Raw genomic sequence first — 17041 nt, forward strand, 5'->3', positions numbered from 1 at the left:
AAAAAGTTTTGAGTAGATAATTGATGTTTCTTGATGGCACCTTATTTGCTTTAAGCAATATTTATTACTGTTGTAAAAAAAATAACTGCTTTGGGGATTGTTTGAAAGATAAAAGTCCATATCAAGGGCTCTACTTGATGTGATCATCTGATAGGTGCTGGGACTGGGTGTCTGTCTGTCTGTCTGTCTGTCTGTCTGTCTCTGTCTCTCTCTCTCTCTCTCTCTCTCTCTCTCTCTCTCTCTCTCTCTCTCTCTCTCTCTCTCTCTCTCTCTCTCTCTCTCTCTCTCTCTCTTTCTCTGTGTGTGTCTCTCTCTCTCTGTCTGTCTGTCTCTCTCTCTCTGTCTCTTGCTCTCAGTGTCTCTGTCTGTCTGTCTCTCTCTCTCGCTGTCTGTTTATCTCACTTTTTCTCTGTCTGTCTGTCTCTGTCTCTCTCTCTCTCTCTCTCTCTCTGTGTCTCTCTGCCTGCCTGTCTGTCTCTCTCGCTCTGTGTGTCTGTCTGTCTCTCTCCCTCTGTCTGTATGTCTGTCTGTTTGTCTCTCTCTCTCTGTCTCTCTCTCTCTCTCCCTCCCTCCCCCCTTTCTCTCTCTCTCTCTCTCTAAATTTCATTCATTCACTCACTCTTTAACAACTTAACTTTAACCCCTGCCCTGCATAAACTGCCCAGATAACTGAACACTTTGTACATAAGACATAAACATGGCTTTCTTTCTTTGTATAACGTTTTCCTACATGATTGCCACAGTAAAACAATGACTATATTTTGCAATATGTTCAGACTTTTGAGGCACTTTATTACAGTAGACATGTTTGTTCTGAAAAAGAAAAAAAAACACTGAAAAAAGGAAAGAAAAAAGATATATCATTTTATAATTAATTAACTTTATTTTTTTCAGGTGCTTGAACTCGCAGCCAATATTTTCCGTCAACTGCCAGAGAATATTGACTATGAGGGCACAGCAAAGATTTTGTCCGTGGACCCGTCAGCTTTGAATGTTGTCCTGCTACAAGAAGTAAGATATCGTCTTAACCTTTACTTAGGGACCATTCATAAGTATCAACATTTCACATGCTTACACACATACAATATACATGTAGGCTCAAATAGACTGGATCTGTTCTCGGTGAACAGTTCTGTTCAGAAGACCCATGAGCCGTGTGATGCCGACCAGATGATTGCCAGTCACCTACAGTTGACCGGTCCATTGTAATGTCCTCAAGATAGCTACCTTGATCCTTACTTAGGGACCATTCATCAGTATCGACGTTTCACATGCATACATAGAGAATACTAAACTAGTTCCCGTGTGAGAGCGTTTATATTACGAGGAGTGTGTTTTTAATCGTATGATTAAAAACATACAAGTTGTAATATAAACGCTCACACAAGGGAACGAGTATAGTGATACTAAACTAGTTCCCGTTTAAGACCGTTTATATTACGAGTGTGTTTTTAATTGTACGATTAAAAACACAAGTTGTAATATAAATGCTCACACAAGGGAACGAGTATAGTATTTTATTTATTACATCATACATTAATGATAAAAAAAGAAACACATAATGACTTCAAAAATAACTAAACAAGACACGAAAATGCACAGATTAAAGACCGGGAAAAAATGGCATCATGTTGTCGGTCACTTTCATTTAGCTGTTTATCAATGAAACTTTGCATTCCTATGCCACAGATCAATTGATGAAGTTTACGCAAACAATATTATAAACATATTCAAGGCTAAACAAATTATTGCAATATATATTTTGTTAAATTAAATTGTTGATTACAAACGTTAATTACTTATTAATTTTTAAAACATAATTATTTTACTTTTTAACTGATTTCTTCTGTTATTCATTCATTTAATGATTATTTTATTTTTATTATTTTATTTTAATATTTTATTTTATTTTCATTTGTTTAAAAAAAAACAAAGAAAAAAAATTATTATTATTATTATTTATATATATATTTCTTTTAATTTAATTTTATTTTAATTTATTTCATTTCATTTTATTTTATAAATATTGTTTGGATTTGGTTTTTTTTTTATTAATTCATTGCTTCACTTGCTATTTTCTGTATTTAGATCCAACGGTATAACCTGCTGTTGGTCGAGATCCGTGCTTCACTGGCAGACTTGGAGAAGGGAATCCAGGGCTTGGTCGTCATGAGTAGTGACCTGGAGGACATCTTCCACTGTATTTACGACGGTCACGTGCCGCACACCTGGGAAAAAGTGCGTACTATACATTATACACCTGGCATACTGAACTTACTATATGTTAATAACTTTTCATATTGGAATTACTTAATGTCACTAGCATTTGATATTGGAGGGGGCGGGACTTAGCCCAGCGGTAAAGCATTGGCTTGATGCGCGGTCGGTCTAGGATTGATCCCCGCCGGTGGACCCATTGGGCTATTTCTCATTCCCGCCAGTGCACCATGACTGGTACATCAATGGCTGTGGTATGTACTATCTTGTCTTGGATGGTGTATATAAAAGATCCCTTGCTACGAGTGGAAAAATGTAGTGAGTGTCCTCTCCAATAACTGATGATTAATAAATCAATGTGCTCTAGTGGTGTCGTTAAACAAAACAAACTAACTTTTTTTATATATATATTAGAATTCCTAAATGTTACAAGTATTTGATATTGGAAAGATTAAATGCTATTAGTATTTGATATTGGAATTAATAAATGTTACTAGTTTTTGTTATTAGAATATATAAATAGGCGTTACTTGCTTTAGGTATTAGAATTACTAAATGTCACTGTCATTTGATATTGGAAGCACTAAATGTTACTAACTTTTGATATTGAAATTAAGTATTTCTCCATTAAAAACAATTTCATGTATGTATATATGTGTGTGTGCACATTTGTACATGGGTGTGCGTTTACACTCTCTGCTCATGCATTGTGTGTGCATGTGTGTGTTTTGTGTATATTTGAACATATTGTGCAATAAACATTACATAAAACAAAAATTAAATTATTTTATTAAGAGTACTTCATTTAATTTCAAGCCTGAAAATGGTTTTCAATTCTCAGTATTAAAATATGTATATTATAAGCAAGAACTCCATTTAAAATGACTGGAAATAAATAATGGTTTTAGGTTTTTTGTTTTGATTTTTGCAAACATTGTTAATACGAGTGTCGCTGTGTTTTCCCTAGGCATACCCATCGATGAAGCCACTGTCAGCCTGGACCCGCGACCTCATCACACGGGTGGAACAGTTCAGCATGTGGGCGGAGAAAGCTCACCCCCCGAAGATCTTCTGGATGTCCGGCTTCACATTCCCCACAGGTTTCCTCACAGCCGTCCTCCAGACATCGGCCAGACAGAACAGTGTAAGACTTTTAACTCGGGTGTCTCTAGCATAGGGTCGTCCTCCAGACAGAACAGTGTAAGACTTTTAACTCGGGTGTCTCTAGCATTGGGCCGTCCTCCAGACAGAACAGTGTAAGACTTTTAACTCAGTCAGGTGTCTCTAGCATAGGACTGTCCTCCAGACAGAACAGTGTAAGATTTTAACTCAGTCAGGTGTTTCTAGCATAGGACCATCCTCCAGACATCGGCCAGACAGAACAGTGTAAGACGTTTAACTCCGTCAGGTGTCCCTAGCATAGGGCCGTCCTCCAGACAGAACAGTGTAAGACTTTTAACTCAGTCAGGTGTCTCTAGCATAGGGCCGTCCTCCAGACAGAACAGTGTAAGACTTTTAACTCAGTCAGGTGTCTCTAGCATAGGGCTGTCTTCCAGACAGAACAGTGTAAGACTTTTAACTCAGTCAGGTGTCTCTAGTATAGGGCTGTCCTCCAGACAGAACAGTGTAAGACTTTTAACTCAGTCAGGTGTCTATAGCATAGGGCCATCCTCCATACAGAACAGTGTATGACTTTTAACTCAGTCAGGTGTCTCTAGCATAGGGCTGTCCTCCAGACATCGGCCAGACAGAACAGTGTAAGACTTTTAACTCAGTCACATATCTCTAGCATTGGGCCGTCCTCCAGACAGAACAGTGTAAGACTTTTAACTCAGTCAGGTGTCTCTAGCATAGGGCTGTCTTCCAGACAGAACAGTGTAAGACTTTTAACTCAGTCACATATCTCTAGCATAGGGCTGTCCTCCAGACATCGGCCAGACAGAACAGTGTAAGACTTTTAACTCAGTCACATATCTCTAGCATAGGGCCGTCCTCCAGACAGAACAGTGTAAGACTTTTAACTCAGTCAGGCATCTGTAGCATAGGCCTCATGCTGCGTTCCTTAGAAGTTGTCAGTATCGTACTTCCCAATTCACAAGTTGTGACGAGCCTTCGTTTTTGGGCAGAATTTTCCGTGAACACAACTTGTGAACTGGGGTAGGATTTTCTGTTTCACTATTCACAAGGCAGGATGTAGCCCAGTGGTAAAGTACTTGATACGACTGGTATATCAAAGGCCATGGTATGTGCTTTCCTGTCTGTGTGAAAGTGCATGTAAAAGATCCCTTGCTACTAATGGAAAAATGTTGCAGGTTTCCTCTCTAAGACTCTGTCAGAGTTACCAAATGTGGGCTATTTTTCATTCCAGCCAGTGCATCACGACTAGTATATCAAAGGCCATGGTATGTGCTTTCATGTTAGTGGGAAAATGCATGTAAAAGATCCCTTGCTGCATTAGAAAAAAGGTAGCAAGTTTTCTCTGATGACTACCTTTAAGTGTTAGAATTACCAAATGTTTGAAATCCAGTAGCTGATGATTAATGGATCAATGCACTCTAGTGGTGCCGTTAAACAAAACAACTTTAACAAACTTTTATTAGAAATTGTGAATATTTTATTTCCCAGGTCACAAGTTGTGAAGAGCGTTCATTTGGCGAAATAATCCGTGAACACAACTTGTGAACTGGGCCAGGATTTTCTGTCTCAATCTTCACATATCATGGAAAAAATGGCTGGACAAACACAAATCATTCATGCCGTTATGAATTGGGGTGTGTGAGATTGGAGTGACAATGCAGATTATCTATAAATCGCCTGAACACTCACAATTTGTCATAGGATTGATCGCCCTCAATGGATCGTTTTTCCCCTATCCCAACCAGTTATCCACAATTAAAACAACAAAGGCTGTGGTATGTACTGTCCTGTTTATGGGGAACACTTATCCGAGATGCATTGCGTCGTAGGACTGATCAACCTCAAGGGACCGTTTTTTCCCCTATCCCAACCAGTTTCCCATGACTACCGTAAGACATCAATGGCTGTCCTGTTTATTAAAAAGCACATCTTAAATATCCCTTTCTGGCAACATCATATTTTCTCACTAAATTTCTAAACCAAGTGTCAAAAGAACGGTGTTAGACACCAGATTGCTGTAGAATTTTAAAATGTGGTGAGGTGTTGGGGAAACAAATTTTCTTTTTCTTTTCATATTAAATAACTGTTTGCCTATGTCACCTCTATTTATGTACCTGGCTATATATTTTGAAGCTGGTTTAGGGTTATGATAAAACTGTTGTAAGCTATGATGTCATTGACCTTTGCTTTCACATTGAATCACTGTCTCTGTTTATGAACCGGACTACATATGTACAAAGGTATCTTAGCACTGCTTATCACGAAACCATTGAAGACTATGACATCATTTTGACACATGCCATAGCCTACAACGGTTTTACAATATCACAGTGCTAAGATAGCTTCGAAAATATGGGCTCTGATTTTTAACACTCCTTTTCCTAAGCTTGGTACACCGTCTTGATTTCTCTCTCTTGCAGGTATCAGTCGACTCTCTTTCCTGGGAATTCACAGTGATGACGGTTGATGACACCAATATCACAGGACCGCCAAAGGTATTATGTCACTTCAAATGTGTCACGTGTAGAATCTATATGATACTCGAACCAATTTATTACTAATACCAGGCAAACATAACTACATTTCTAGCTATGGCTGTAAACCCATCTTAGCCCTATTGTAGTGAGCTTATCCAAGATGGGATCAATTCCACTTAGTGTACTCATGGATTTTTATTTCCCCATTTTGAACTAGTGCCTCATAAACAGTGTATCAAAGATTGTGGTATGCGCCGTTCTGTCTGGAAAAGTACATATCAAAGATCTCTTGCTATTATTTATTAGAAATAACCTATTTGGCAACAGTTGGTTTCTTTTCTCTCTCTAAACCAAGTGTCACCATAACTGTATGTTAGATATTTATCTGGCATAGTTTTAAAATATTTGGAAATGTTGTTAAACATTCCTTTCTTTTTCTTTCCATTAGGATTCTCTGATCTCATCAAATAACATTTTCTACCATTAAAATATCTAATTGGTGCTTCTGCAACACAAGATGCAAATTTTATATTTCAACCACAAAAAACTAAAATATTTGAGAGGGGTGGAAAAAGGGGGATAACATGATTCATCTATTGGCATTGCTCAAACTGAGGGCAGGACGTAGATCAGTGTTAAAGCACTCGCTTAATGCGCTATCGGTTTGGGATCAATCCCCCGTCGGTGGGCTTATTGGGCTATATCTCATTCCAGCCAGTGCACCACGACCGGTATATCAAAGGCTGTGGTATGTGCTATCCTGTCTTTGGGATGGTGCATGTATAAGATCCCTTGCTACTAATGAAAAAATGTAGCAGGTTTCCTCTCTAAGACTATATGTCAATATTACCAAATGTTTGACATCCAGTAGCCGATGATTAATAAATCAACATGCTCTAGTGGTATCATTAAACAAAACAAACTTTTGCTCCAATTGTTAACTTGTCTGATTGTTGTCTGATTTGCAGGATGGTGTGTACATCAAGGGACTCTTCCTGCAAGGTGCCGGCTGGGACAAGAAGAACGCCTGTCTGATAGAAGCGAACCCGATGCAGCTGGTGTGTGCCATGCCCACCATCCACTTCAGACCAGCCGAGAGCAAAAAGAAAACAAGCAAAGGTATACAAACAATATATTACACAGGTGTTAAACCTGGTGTGTGTGTGTGGGGGGGGGGGGGGGGGGGGGGGGCAAGACATAGCCCAGTGGTAAAGATTTCACCTAATGCATGGCCGCTCTTGGATCAAACCCAGCTGGTGGGCCCATTGGGCTATTTCTCAATCCAGTCATTGCATCAAGACTGGTATATCAAAGGCTGTAGTATGTGTTATCCTGTCTGTGGGATGGTGCATATAAAAGAACTCTTGCTACTAATGGAAAAATGTAGCAGGTTTCCTGCCTAAGACCATAAGTCAAAATTACCAAATGTCTGACATCCTATAGCCGATGATTAATAAATCAGCATGCTCTCATGATTCATCTATTTTTATGCTCAGATAGAGGGCAAGACATAGACCAGTGGTAAAGCGCTCACTTGACAAGCGGGTCAGATTGGGATCGATCCCTGTCGGTGGGTTCATTGGGCTTTAACTCTATGGAATACCTGGTAATGGCTGCTATTGGGGTTAATCAAAATGTGTGCTGAAATATCTTTATGAAGATTCTTTTGTGTTTTCTTGAGGAATATTATTTGACATATAAACAGTGTTCTGCGGTGTCCTTACAAACAGTCCTTTCTTTCCTGTTTCTACATCAACATGCACAGTGAAACCTGTCTAAACTGATCATACTGCGGACCTAATATATATTCGATTAAAACGGGATCAGATTTTTAAGAGGGTCGTATTTCAGAATTCACAAGCTTTGGAGCTATCAAACTTGGCTGGTTTTGACAAGATTCCATTTTTGTCAGTGTCTGGTTTAAACAGGCTTCACTGTACATGCCTAAACAGTGTGCTGAGATGTTGTCAGTGTCTGGTTTAAACAGGCTTCACTGTACATGCCTAAACAGTGTGCTGAGATGTTGTCAGTGTCTGGTTTAAACAGGCTTCACTGTACATGCCTAAACAGTGTGCTGAGATGTTGTCAGTGTCTGGTTTAAACAGGCTTCACTGTACATGCCTAAACAGTGTGCTGAGATGTTGTCAGTGTCTGGTTTAAATAGGCTTCACTGTACATGCCTAAACAGTGTGCTGAGATGTTGTCAGTGTCTGGTTTAAACAGGCTTCACTGTACATGCCTAAACAGTGTGCTGAGATGTTGTCAGTGTCTGGTTTAAATAGGCTTCACTGTACATGCCTAAACAGTGTGCTGAGATGTTGTCAGTGTCTGGTTTAAACAGGCTTCACTGTACATGCCTAAACAGTGTGCTGAGATGTTGTTACAAACATTTCTTTTATTGAGGGGTGGCACGTAGCCCAGTGGTAAAGCACTTGCTTGATGCGCTGTTGGTTTGGAATGGATCCCCATCGGTGGGCTCGTTGGGCTGTTTCTCGCTCCAGCCAGTGCACCATGACTGGTGTACAAAGGCCATGGTATATACTATCCTGTCTGTGGGATGGTGCTAATCTAAAAGAGTAGTCCATGAAGTGGCAACAGCGGGTTTCCTCTCTATATATATCTGTGTGGTCCTTAACCATATGTCTGACGTCATATAACCATAAATAAAATGTGTTGAGTGTGTCGTTAAATAAAACATTTCCTTCCTTCCTTCTTCCAGCCATTGCACCACGACTGGTATACCAAAGGCTGTGGTATGTGCCATCCTGTCTGTGGGATGGTACATATAACAGATCCCTTGCTACTAATGGAAAAATGTAGTGGGTTTCATCTCAAGACTATATGTAAAAATTACCAAATGTTTGACATCCAATAGCCGAAGATTAATAAATCAATGTGCTTTAGTGGTGGTGTTAAACAAAACAAACAAACAAACAAACAAACAATCCTCTTATTGACTTTTCCGTATTTTTTGTTCTCACAGGAATATACTCGTGTCCGGTGTACTACTACCCGAACCGTGCGGGTACGAGCGGGAGACAGTCGTTTGTGGTCGCCGTGGAGCTCAAGACTGGAGACAAGAGTCCCGACCACTGGTGTAAACGAGGCACGGCGCTCTTGATGAGTCTGGACTACTGAACACACTCAGCGTCCTTGTGTAGCAGTGTGTGGTGGTCATATCCACCAGTTCAACACGTTGTGATTTTTGTCTGTGCTTTTTTGTGTTGGTGCAAAATCTTATATTTGATAAAAGAAGTCAGTGGCCAACTTGATGGACTTGTATATTAAAAAAAAAAAAAAATTTACAACTAAATAAAATACTTTTTTTTAAAAAGAAAAAAAGAAAATGAAGATGTGTGTGTGAGTGAATGTATTTTTGTGACTAAGTTGCAAATGCCAAGATGAGAATAGTTTCTCATATTTCTGTGTGGGGGTTTTTTAATTAAAAAAACAAACAATGTTTGATGTATTATTCAGTCAGTGACTGTCTTAATGGAATTCCATTGAACAATGTATTGAAAACAAAAAAAACTAAACAAAATGTGAAAACAAAATATGAAGATAAATTATGAATATATTGTGTGAATGATTGTTGTTTTTGTTTGTCACCATGTTGCAAATACCAAAACTAATATTCTTTCATGGATTAATTATATTTTGACTGTTGAAATAGTATTGGATAATGTTGATTATGGTTCAGTATTAATATTATTTGTAATAAAAAAAACATAATCTATTGTACTAGTTGCCAAAATTTACAAATAACGTATCAATATGTTATATTTTTTATTTAAACTTAAAGATTGACTTTCCAATGTTATTCTTGGTTTCCACATTCCGTCCAATGAATTTTTATTTTTTTATTTATTAGTTAATTTTCTTCATAATATTTAAGCATGTGACCACTTCTTACGTTCCAGCTTGAACCGTTCCATAAGAATGTATGGCATTAAAATTTTGAAGTACCATAACATTGTTACAGTTAAATATTAATGTGTTCTATGAAACTAATTCTTCTAGAATAGCATTCTTCATTGTAAATATTTCATTGTTCCCATGTACAATAGATAAGTCTTGACAATTATTAAACAAGTTATTTATTTATTTATTTATTTATTTATTTGTTGTTGCTTCAAAGCATTGTATGTTACAGTTTATGTACCGTTTCCATATAATGTACATCATTTTGAATTTTATAAAATATTTACAAACCTCTAATGATTTTAAGTTTGTGGTTTTTATTTGGTTTTGTGAAAACTACTTACACCAAGAAATATAATGCAGAAATAGTCAATGTCCTGAGAAAGCACCATCTTCCTTGCATGGATCATTTTATAGTCATAATTTATACATTTTTTACACACCCATTGGTGAAAACATCACTCCTTATTTTTGAAAACACATACATATATATGTGTATTGAACAATTTCAAGACATACGACTGGCTGCTCCTAGGTGATGACCAGCACCCCGTTCCACAAAGCGATCTTAGCGTTAAGATTACCTTAAGTGTATATGTTAGGTATGCAGTTACGGTGATCTTAGGGCTAAGATGGCTTCGTGGAACGGGGCCCTGGTCACCAATGTTATACATACAATGACAAAACAGCACAATCAAAATCAATTACACTGTGACATATTGTTAACCTAACAATCATTTGTCTGTGACACATAAGTTAGCTAGGGCTGTAAATAACTTTTAGTCAAAAAAGATGTTAAAATTTGCTTAAAACCTGTTTTCTTTAGAATATGTATGAAATAGAATAATACATTAGTGTCCATTAGATACCATTTATCTTACAACTTGTTTAAAAACATCAAACTCTCTTTCACTCGTTGGATACACTTTAAAACAACTTGTAAGATACTAGTAAATGGTATTTAATGACCACTCATGTAATATTTTCTATTTATTACCCACATCTATCTCATGGTCCATTCCTTGATGTGATGAGGTAGCTTGCATGTCTCAATGACTCGGAGATCTATGCCAGCGGGAGCATCAGCTCCTGGTAGGGTCACCCAAGCTGGACTAGTCAAAGGGTAGAGACTAGACTAATATGGACCGGACAGAGGACATGAGTCAAGAAAGACAACTGTCTAGGAGAAGCAAACTCTAAAATCAAAACCAGGCTGGAGAGGCTCAGAATCCTAGTAAGGAAACTCTCCTAGGAGAAGGAAAACTCCAAACTCAAACCAAGTCCACTGAAGTCAGAGTACAGAAGCTATGCATCAGTATCAGCGAGGAAACTGAAAGGAAATGTCTGTACATGCACCAAGCTCTATGATCATGGAACAGATGAACATACTCCAAATCTAAAGCATGATCAACTATACATGGTCTACAATAAACTGTAACATAAATATTGTATTTTCACACTCTATGGCATATAGGCTATAATAATACATGGGAAAACTGTTATAGCACACTTCGGGTGTAACCATAGTTGCTATAGTACCTGCAAACTTGCAATGATTATGGCTATGATACTAACATCATTCCGCGTCACTGATTGACATCGCTGAATTAACGTTTTTCAGCTTCTGCTTGTATGAAGATGATTTTGATGTCTAAATATATGTTTTGTGGGTCAAACAATTCAATTTTACACACTAAACCTGTGTTCATCAACACCTCAGCACATTGTTAGTCCCTCACCAGTTCAACCAGAGGGGACTAATGTTTTGTCTCTGTCCCATATACAGTTTTCCAGACTTTTTTTTACTTCTGCAATGCCACAAGATATTCAGTTTATAGCTTTATCTTGTACTGTCATGAATCTAGTTTAACATTCATGGTGGTACCTGTTTTTCAGAGAATTATGGCCCTTGAACTTAGGAGATACAACAATGTAGTGGGGCCGAGTAGGAGACATTGCTTTCAGCAGTACTCAGAATGCTGGTTTAATCTGAAGCTATAAAGAAAGGAAGGACATATTTTATTTAACGATGCACTCAACACATTTTATTTACAGTTATATGGTGTCGGGACATATGGTCAAGGACCACACAGGTACTGAGAGAGGAACCCGCTGTTGCCACATCATGGGCTACTCTTTTCGATTAGCAGCAAGGGATCTTTTATATGCACCATCCCACAGACAGGATAGTACATACAACGGTCTTTGTTACACCAGTTGTGGAGCACTGGCTGGAACAAGAAATAGCCCAATGGGTCCACTGACAGGGATCGATCCTAGACCGACCGCGCATCAAGCGAACGCTTTACCACTGGGCTACGTCCTGCCTCTATAAAGAAAGGAATATTTGTTGAATAACACAGCACAATTTTAAATGGCAATTGTTTTCTGTCTAACATGGTTATTCGACACTTGGTCTACATACTGATAGAGGAAACGTGTTGTCATCATATGGGCTACTACTAATGAACAGTTAAAGTTGGTTTTGCTTTATGACATCAGTAGATAACATTAATTAATTAATCATTGGCAATTGGATGTCAAACATTTGGTAATTATGAGTCTTAAAAAAACCATGTATTTTTCCATTAGCAGCAAGGTATCTTGTATGTGCACTTCCATCTGACAGAACAGCACCTACCATGACCTTTGATATACCAGTCATGTATCATTGATTGGGATGGGGGAAAAAAACAATTGGAGAATTGATCCTTTGACCGAAGAACCTCAGGCAAGTGCTCTACCAACTGAGCTAAATCCTACCCATCCTGCTGAACAGTAACAAGATAACACATACCATAGCTTTTAATACACCAGTCATAGTACAGTTGGTTGGAATGGTAAAAACGACAGGTTTACTAAGGACAATTAACATCATGATCCAGTTTTAAAATTTGTTTTGTTAATCATAGGCTATTGGATGTAAAATATCTGGTAATTGTTGACACATAGTCTCCGAGAAAACATGCTACCTTTTTCCATTAGCAGCACTTTCCCACAGACAACAGGGGATTTCCCAGAGCCACATAGCGTAGGGGGTATTCTGTAAGGGCCTTAAATCAATTGCCTCTATGATTTAATTGGCTATATATGACAATCAACTGTCGGCTGTAACAACTTTTAAAACTTTACAGTACACAGGTATTCACACTTCTAATAGGTGAAACATGTCCTTCATACCTCATTAGGTGCAGGGCCCTTAGCACCCTTTACAGTACACAGGTATTCACACTTCTAACAGGTGAAACATGTCCTTCATACCTAATTAGGTGCAGGGCCCTCGGTACCCTTTACTGTACACAGGTATTCACACTTTTAACAGGTGAAACATGTCCTTCATACCTCATTAGGTGCAGGGCCCTCGGCACCCTTTACAGTACACAGGTATTCACACTTCTAACAGGTGAAACATGTCCTTCATACCTAATTAGGTGCAGGGCCCTCGGTACCCTTTACTGTACACAGGTATTCACACTTCTAATAGGTGAAACATGTCCTTCATACCTCATTAGGTGCAGGGCCCTTAGCACCCTTTACAGTACACAGGTATTCACACTTCTAACAGGTGAAACATGTCCTTCATACCTCATTAGGTGCAGGGCCCTTAGCACCCTTTACAGTACACAGGTATTCACACTTCTAACAGGTGAAACATGTCCTTCATACCTCATTAGGTGCAGGGCCCTCGGCACCCTTTACAGTACACAGGTATTCACACTTCTAACAGGTGAAACATGTCCTTCATACCTCATTAGGTGCAGGGCCCTCGGCACCCTTTACAGTACACAGGTATTCACACTTCTAATAGGTGAAATATGTCCTTCATACCTCATTAGGTGCAGGGCCCTCGGTACACTTTACAGTACACAGGTATTCACACTTCTAACAGGTGAAACATGTCCTTCATATCTCATTAGGTGCAGGGCCCTCAGCACCCTTTCATTTAACAACAGCTGATTACTAATTGTTATAGACAACCAAGCTGGCACTGAAAATGTAAACGTTTTAAACATATCCTGGGGATAGGTCTGGACAGCACACACCATGCCCTTTCATATACTAGTCATACTGCAAAACCCAATCAGTGAATGAGTCCACCGAGATGGTTTGATCCTACTAGATGTAAGCACCTCAAGTGAGCCCTCTCAGGGCTAGCTCTGCCTCTCGCCAAATTCGACCGATATAGATCCTGGCGAAAAGAAAACAGTGGAAATTAATATTTGTTTAATAACGACTCCTTAGCACATTTTGGGGGGGGGGGGGGGGGGGGGGGAGACGGGACATAGCCCAGTGGTAAGGCGATTGTTCAATGCGTGGTCGGTGTGGGATCGATCCCAGTCAGTGGGCCCATTGGGCTATTTTTCGTTCCCGCCAGTGCACCACGACTGATATATCAAAGGCTGTGGTATGTACTACCCCATCTGTAGGATGGTACATATAAAAGATCCCTTGCTGCTAATCAAAAAGAGCAGTCTATGAAGTGGCGACAGCAGGTTTCCTCTCAATATCTGTGTAGTCCATAACCATATGTCTGACGCCATACAACCGTAAATATTATGTGTTGAGTGTGTCATTAAATAAAACATTTCTTCTTCTTCCTTAGCATATTTTAAACTACAGCTATTTAGGTGTCTTAGCATATAGAAACGTTTTGTCACTTGGTCCAGACAAGCGAAACTTGCTACCATGCACAGGCAAGTCCTACTAAAAAGCAGCAAGCATTCTTTTCAGGCAAGTATGCATGGGTATGTCTGTGACTGGGATCGATCCCACACCGACCGCGCATTGAACAAGTGCCTTACCACTGGGCTATGTCCCGTCTCACCCCCCCCCCCCCCCCCACTTCTAATAGGTCCCAACTTTAAAGCAAACTTTTTTTTAAAACAGATTTACTGGGGTAACATGACCTGAACACCCCACCACCACCACCATCACCACACCACAAGAAACTTAATTCGCTGAACAAAGTCTAGACATTCCACAGCATAATTTTCTGCACAAGCCCTTTTTAACGTGTATCATCGACATCTCAAACTGCGTTCACATAACAACAAAAACATGCATACGATATTTACGGAAATACTATTTTACATTTTTCAGCTAAGGTATGTGAAACAAAATAAATTGCAATCAATTAACGTTAAAAATCAACAATGTGGACATAAAATAAATCCATTTTAGTAAACAAACGTGAAACACCCTCCAGTAAACAGGAAAGAGTGCAACGTTTCTAACTGCGTTCAGACGCATGCGTTTTCTAAACGTATCGTACCGCGCATGTGCGGTTCGTCATTTTCCATTTTTAAGGACACTACATGAAAAATATGTTTCTTAAATATGCACAGTTGACGAACACGTTGTTCAATTTTGTTTTTTAAAGGAAATATTCAGTTTGTCAAGCATTCTGGTCCGGTCCACGTTTTACCAACACACATCGCTAACACTTGATGTCAATACTGATAGGCATTACGTTCATACCAGTGAATAGTTTGTAAAATATATTTTTTTAATGAATTGATTCTTAATTAACAGAATTTATACACTCAAAATTAGTTACAATTGTTATGAATCAATTATGAATACTATACACTACAGTAGAGGCACACAGATGTAGCATACATTTTGAAGATCGAATATAATCATTGAAAACAAATTCTAACAGGGGGCTTAAAAATCATAAAAAAGAAATGATTTGTCCTTGTTGATATGGCATGTGTGAGATCTAGTGACACGCACCGAATGTTAATCATCTTCCTCCATTTTAAGTCAATTTCTACAAGTTATGTGGACCTGATATGGGTTATTTTAAGGAATAATTTAAAAAAATGACAGTAAAATTAATGATTTTATGGGGTTTGTAATGATTTGTGTTTATAAAATTACTTGTCTGAACTTTATTAGTAATGAAAATGTTCCTGAACTGTGAAGAAAACGTTCACAAATGCACGACTAGCAGACGACAACAAATCGGATGTTGATTGCGTTATCCATTCATGAGTAAACAAACTGAATGGAGTTGCAAGCATAACGCAGTTAGGGACGTTGACGATACTTCTTCATAGACTGGACAGCACACACAAGGCCTTTGATATGCCAGTCGTGAAGGGGGACCAGACAACTCGGCCCCGTGTCCGAGACAACTCGGCCCCGTGTGATAGTATGATAGTTGGCCATGACGTAGTATTGTACTATAGTAATAATAATGCATTATACTGATAGATACCGCTAACTATATGGTCACCATTAAGAATGACAATTGTGCATGTCGTACGCGCATATCGTAGTGTCGGATGGGTTTCTAGATTTATTGTACTATAGAAATAACACAAAAAACATCATTTGCCAAATTCTCACATTTATTACATTAAACACACATATATACGTAAAAAACCAACAGAACACATATACATAAATAGTTATAATAACGAAATAAAACACCAATCACCAAAAGAACATAGAAATAAAACGTCCAGCAAAAGATAAAAGTCATGGTGCAAGAGGAGCGTAGAGCTATCCACAGAACGACAGGAATCTAGAAGTGGACCCGTCACCATCTGTGTATAAATAGGCCCTACCTGTCTCAAAATCGTTTCGGGACGTTTAGGTCAAGGTGGGACTAATTCAATACTAACAAAAACACATTCTTTTATTTCAGTGAGAATACTTTAATTTAAAAAACAACACTTGTCCAACAAGTTGTGTCTGGACTCCGGCCGAGTTTGTCTCGCGGTGGGCCGGGTTGTCTCAGAACTCTGGGTCGAGTGGTCTCGGTGTGGGCCGAGTTGTCTGGCATTCGTCGTGAAGTACTGCTTGGAATGGGGGGGAATCTGAGGTTCAGCCAGCAAACGTTCAGCTAACGTTCGCAAACTATTTGACTGGTTCCCAACGTGGCCATATGGTTTACCGTGAAGCTAACAAAACCAGTCTAGCGGACGTTTTTTCGCTCGGTTTGACTGAACGCAGCCCTGATATTATCAGTGATAAGCAATCTACCATCAAGCTATAAACCCACACACACCCTCCCCTCAATACCATTTATTCTGTAAAAATTACGGAATAGAAGGAAATGTAGCCTATGCTGCTAGATGTTACCACTCGGAACTTTCTGGCTGATTCTACAAAAAGTCCGTAATCGGCCTTGGCGTTCCGAATAGGATTACAACACTGACATGTCACAGGTTGCACTATACCAATTAATTTCCGGCTGGGTCGAAGTTCGAGGTATAGAGAAGTTAACACCACAAGTCCTGTGATTGGTTATAAATGTGAGTGTGTTGGTTGTAAAAAAA

At 38.9% G+C, this 17041-nt stretch overlaps 1 protein-coding gene across 4 annotated transcripts in view; it reads left to right on the plus strand.

Moving 5' to 3' along the window:
• Positions 1-10046, plus strand: part of LOC121371891 (dynein heavy chain 2, axonemal-like) — a 134692-nt gene extending 124646 nt beyond the window's left edge. For all 4 annotated transcript variants that reach the window (XM_041498118.1, XM_041498134.1, XM_041498127.1 and 1 more), the window contains 6 exons: positions 895-1011; positions 2089-2238; positions 3185-3361; positions 5775-5849; positions 6800-6950; positions 8815-10046. In XM_041498118.1, the coding sequence (XP_041354052.1) occupies positions 895-1011; positions 2089-2238; positions 3185-3361; positions 5775-5849; positions 6800-6950; positions 8815-8969 (825 nt within the window). In that variant the 3' untranslated portion in view covers positions 8970-10046. The remainder of the gene's footprint in view (positions 1-894; positions 1012-2088; positions 2239-3184; positions 3362-5774; positions 5850-6799; positions 6951-8814) is intronic.
• Positions 10047-17041: the final 6995 nt, after the last annotated feature.

This window comes from Gigantopelta aegis, chromosome 1 (genome assembly GCF_016097555.1).
Source record: "Gigantopelta aegis isolate Gae_Host chromosome 1, Gae_host_genome, whole genome shotgun sequence".
NCBI lineage: Eukaryota > Metazoa > Mollusca > Gastropoda > Neomphalida > Peltospiridae > Gigantopelta > Gigantopelta aegis.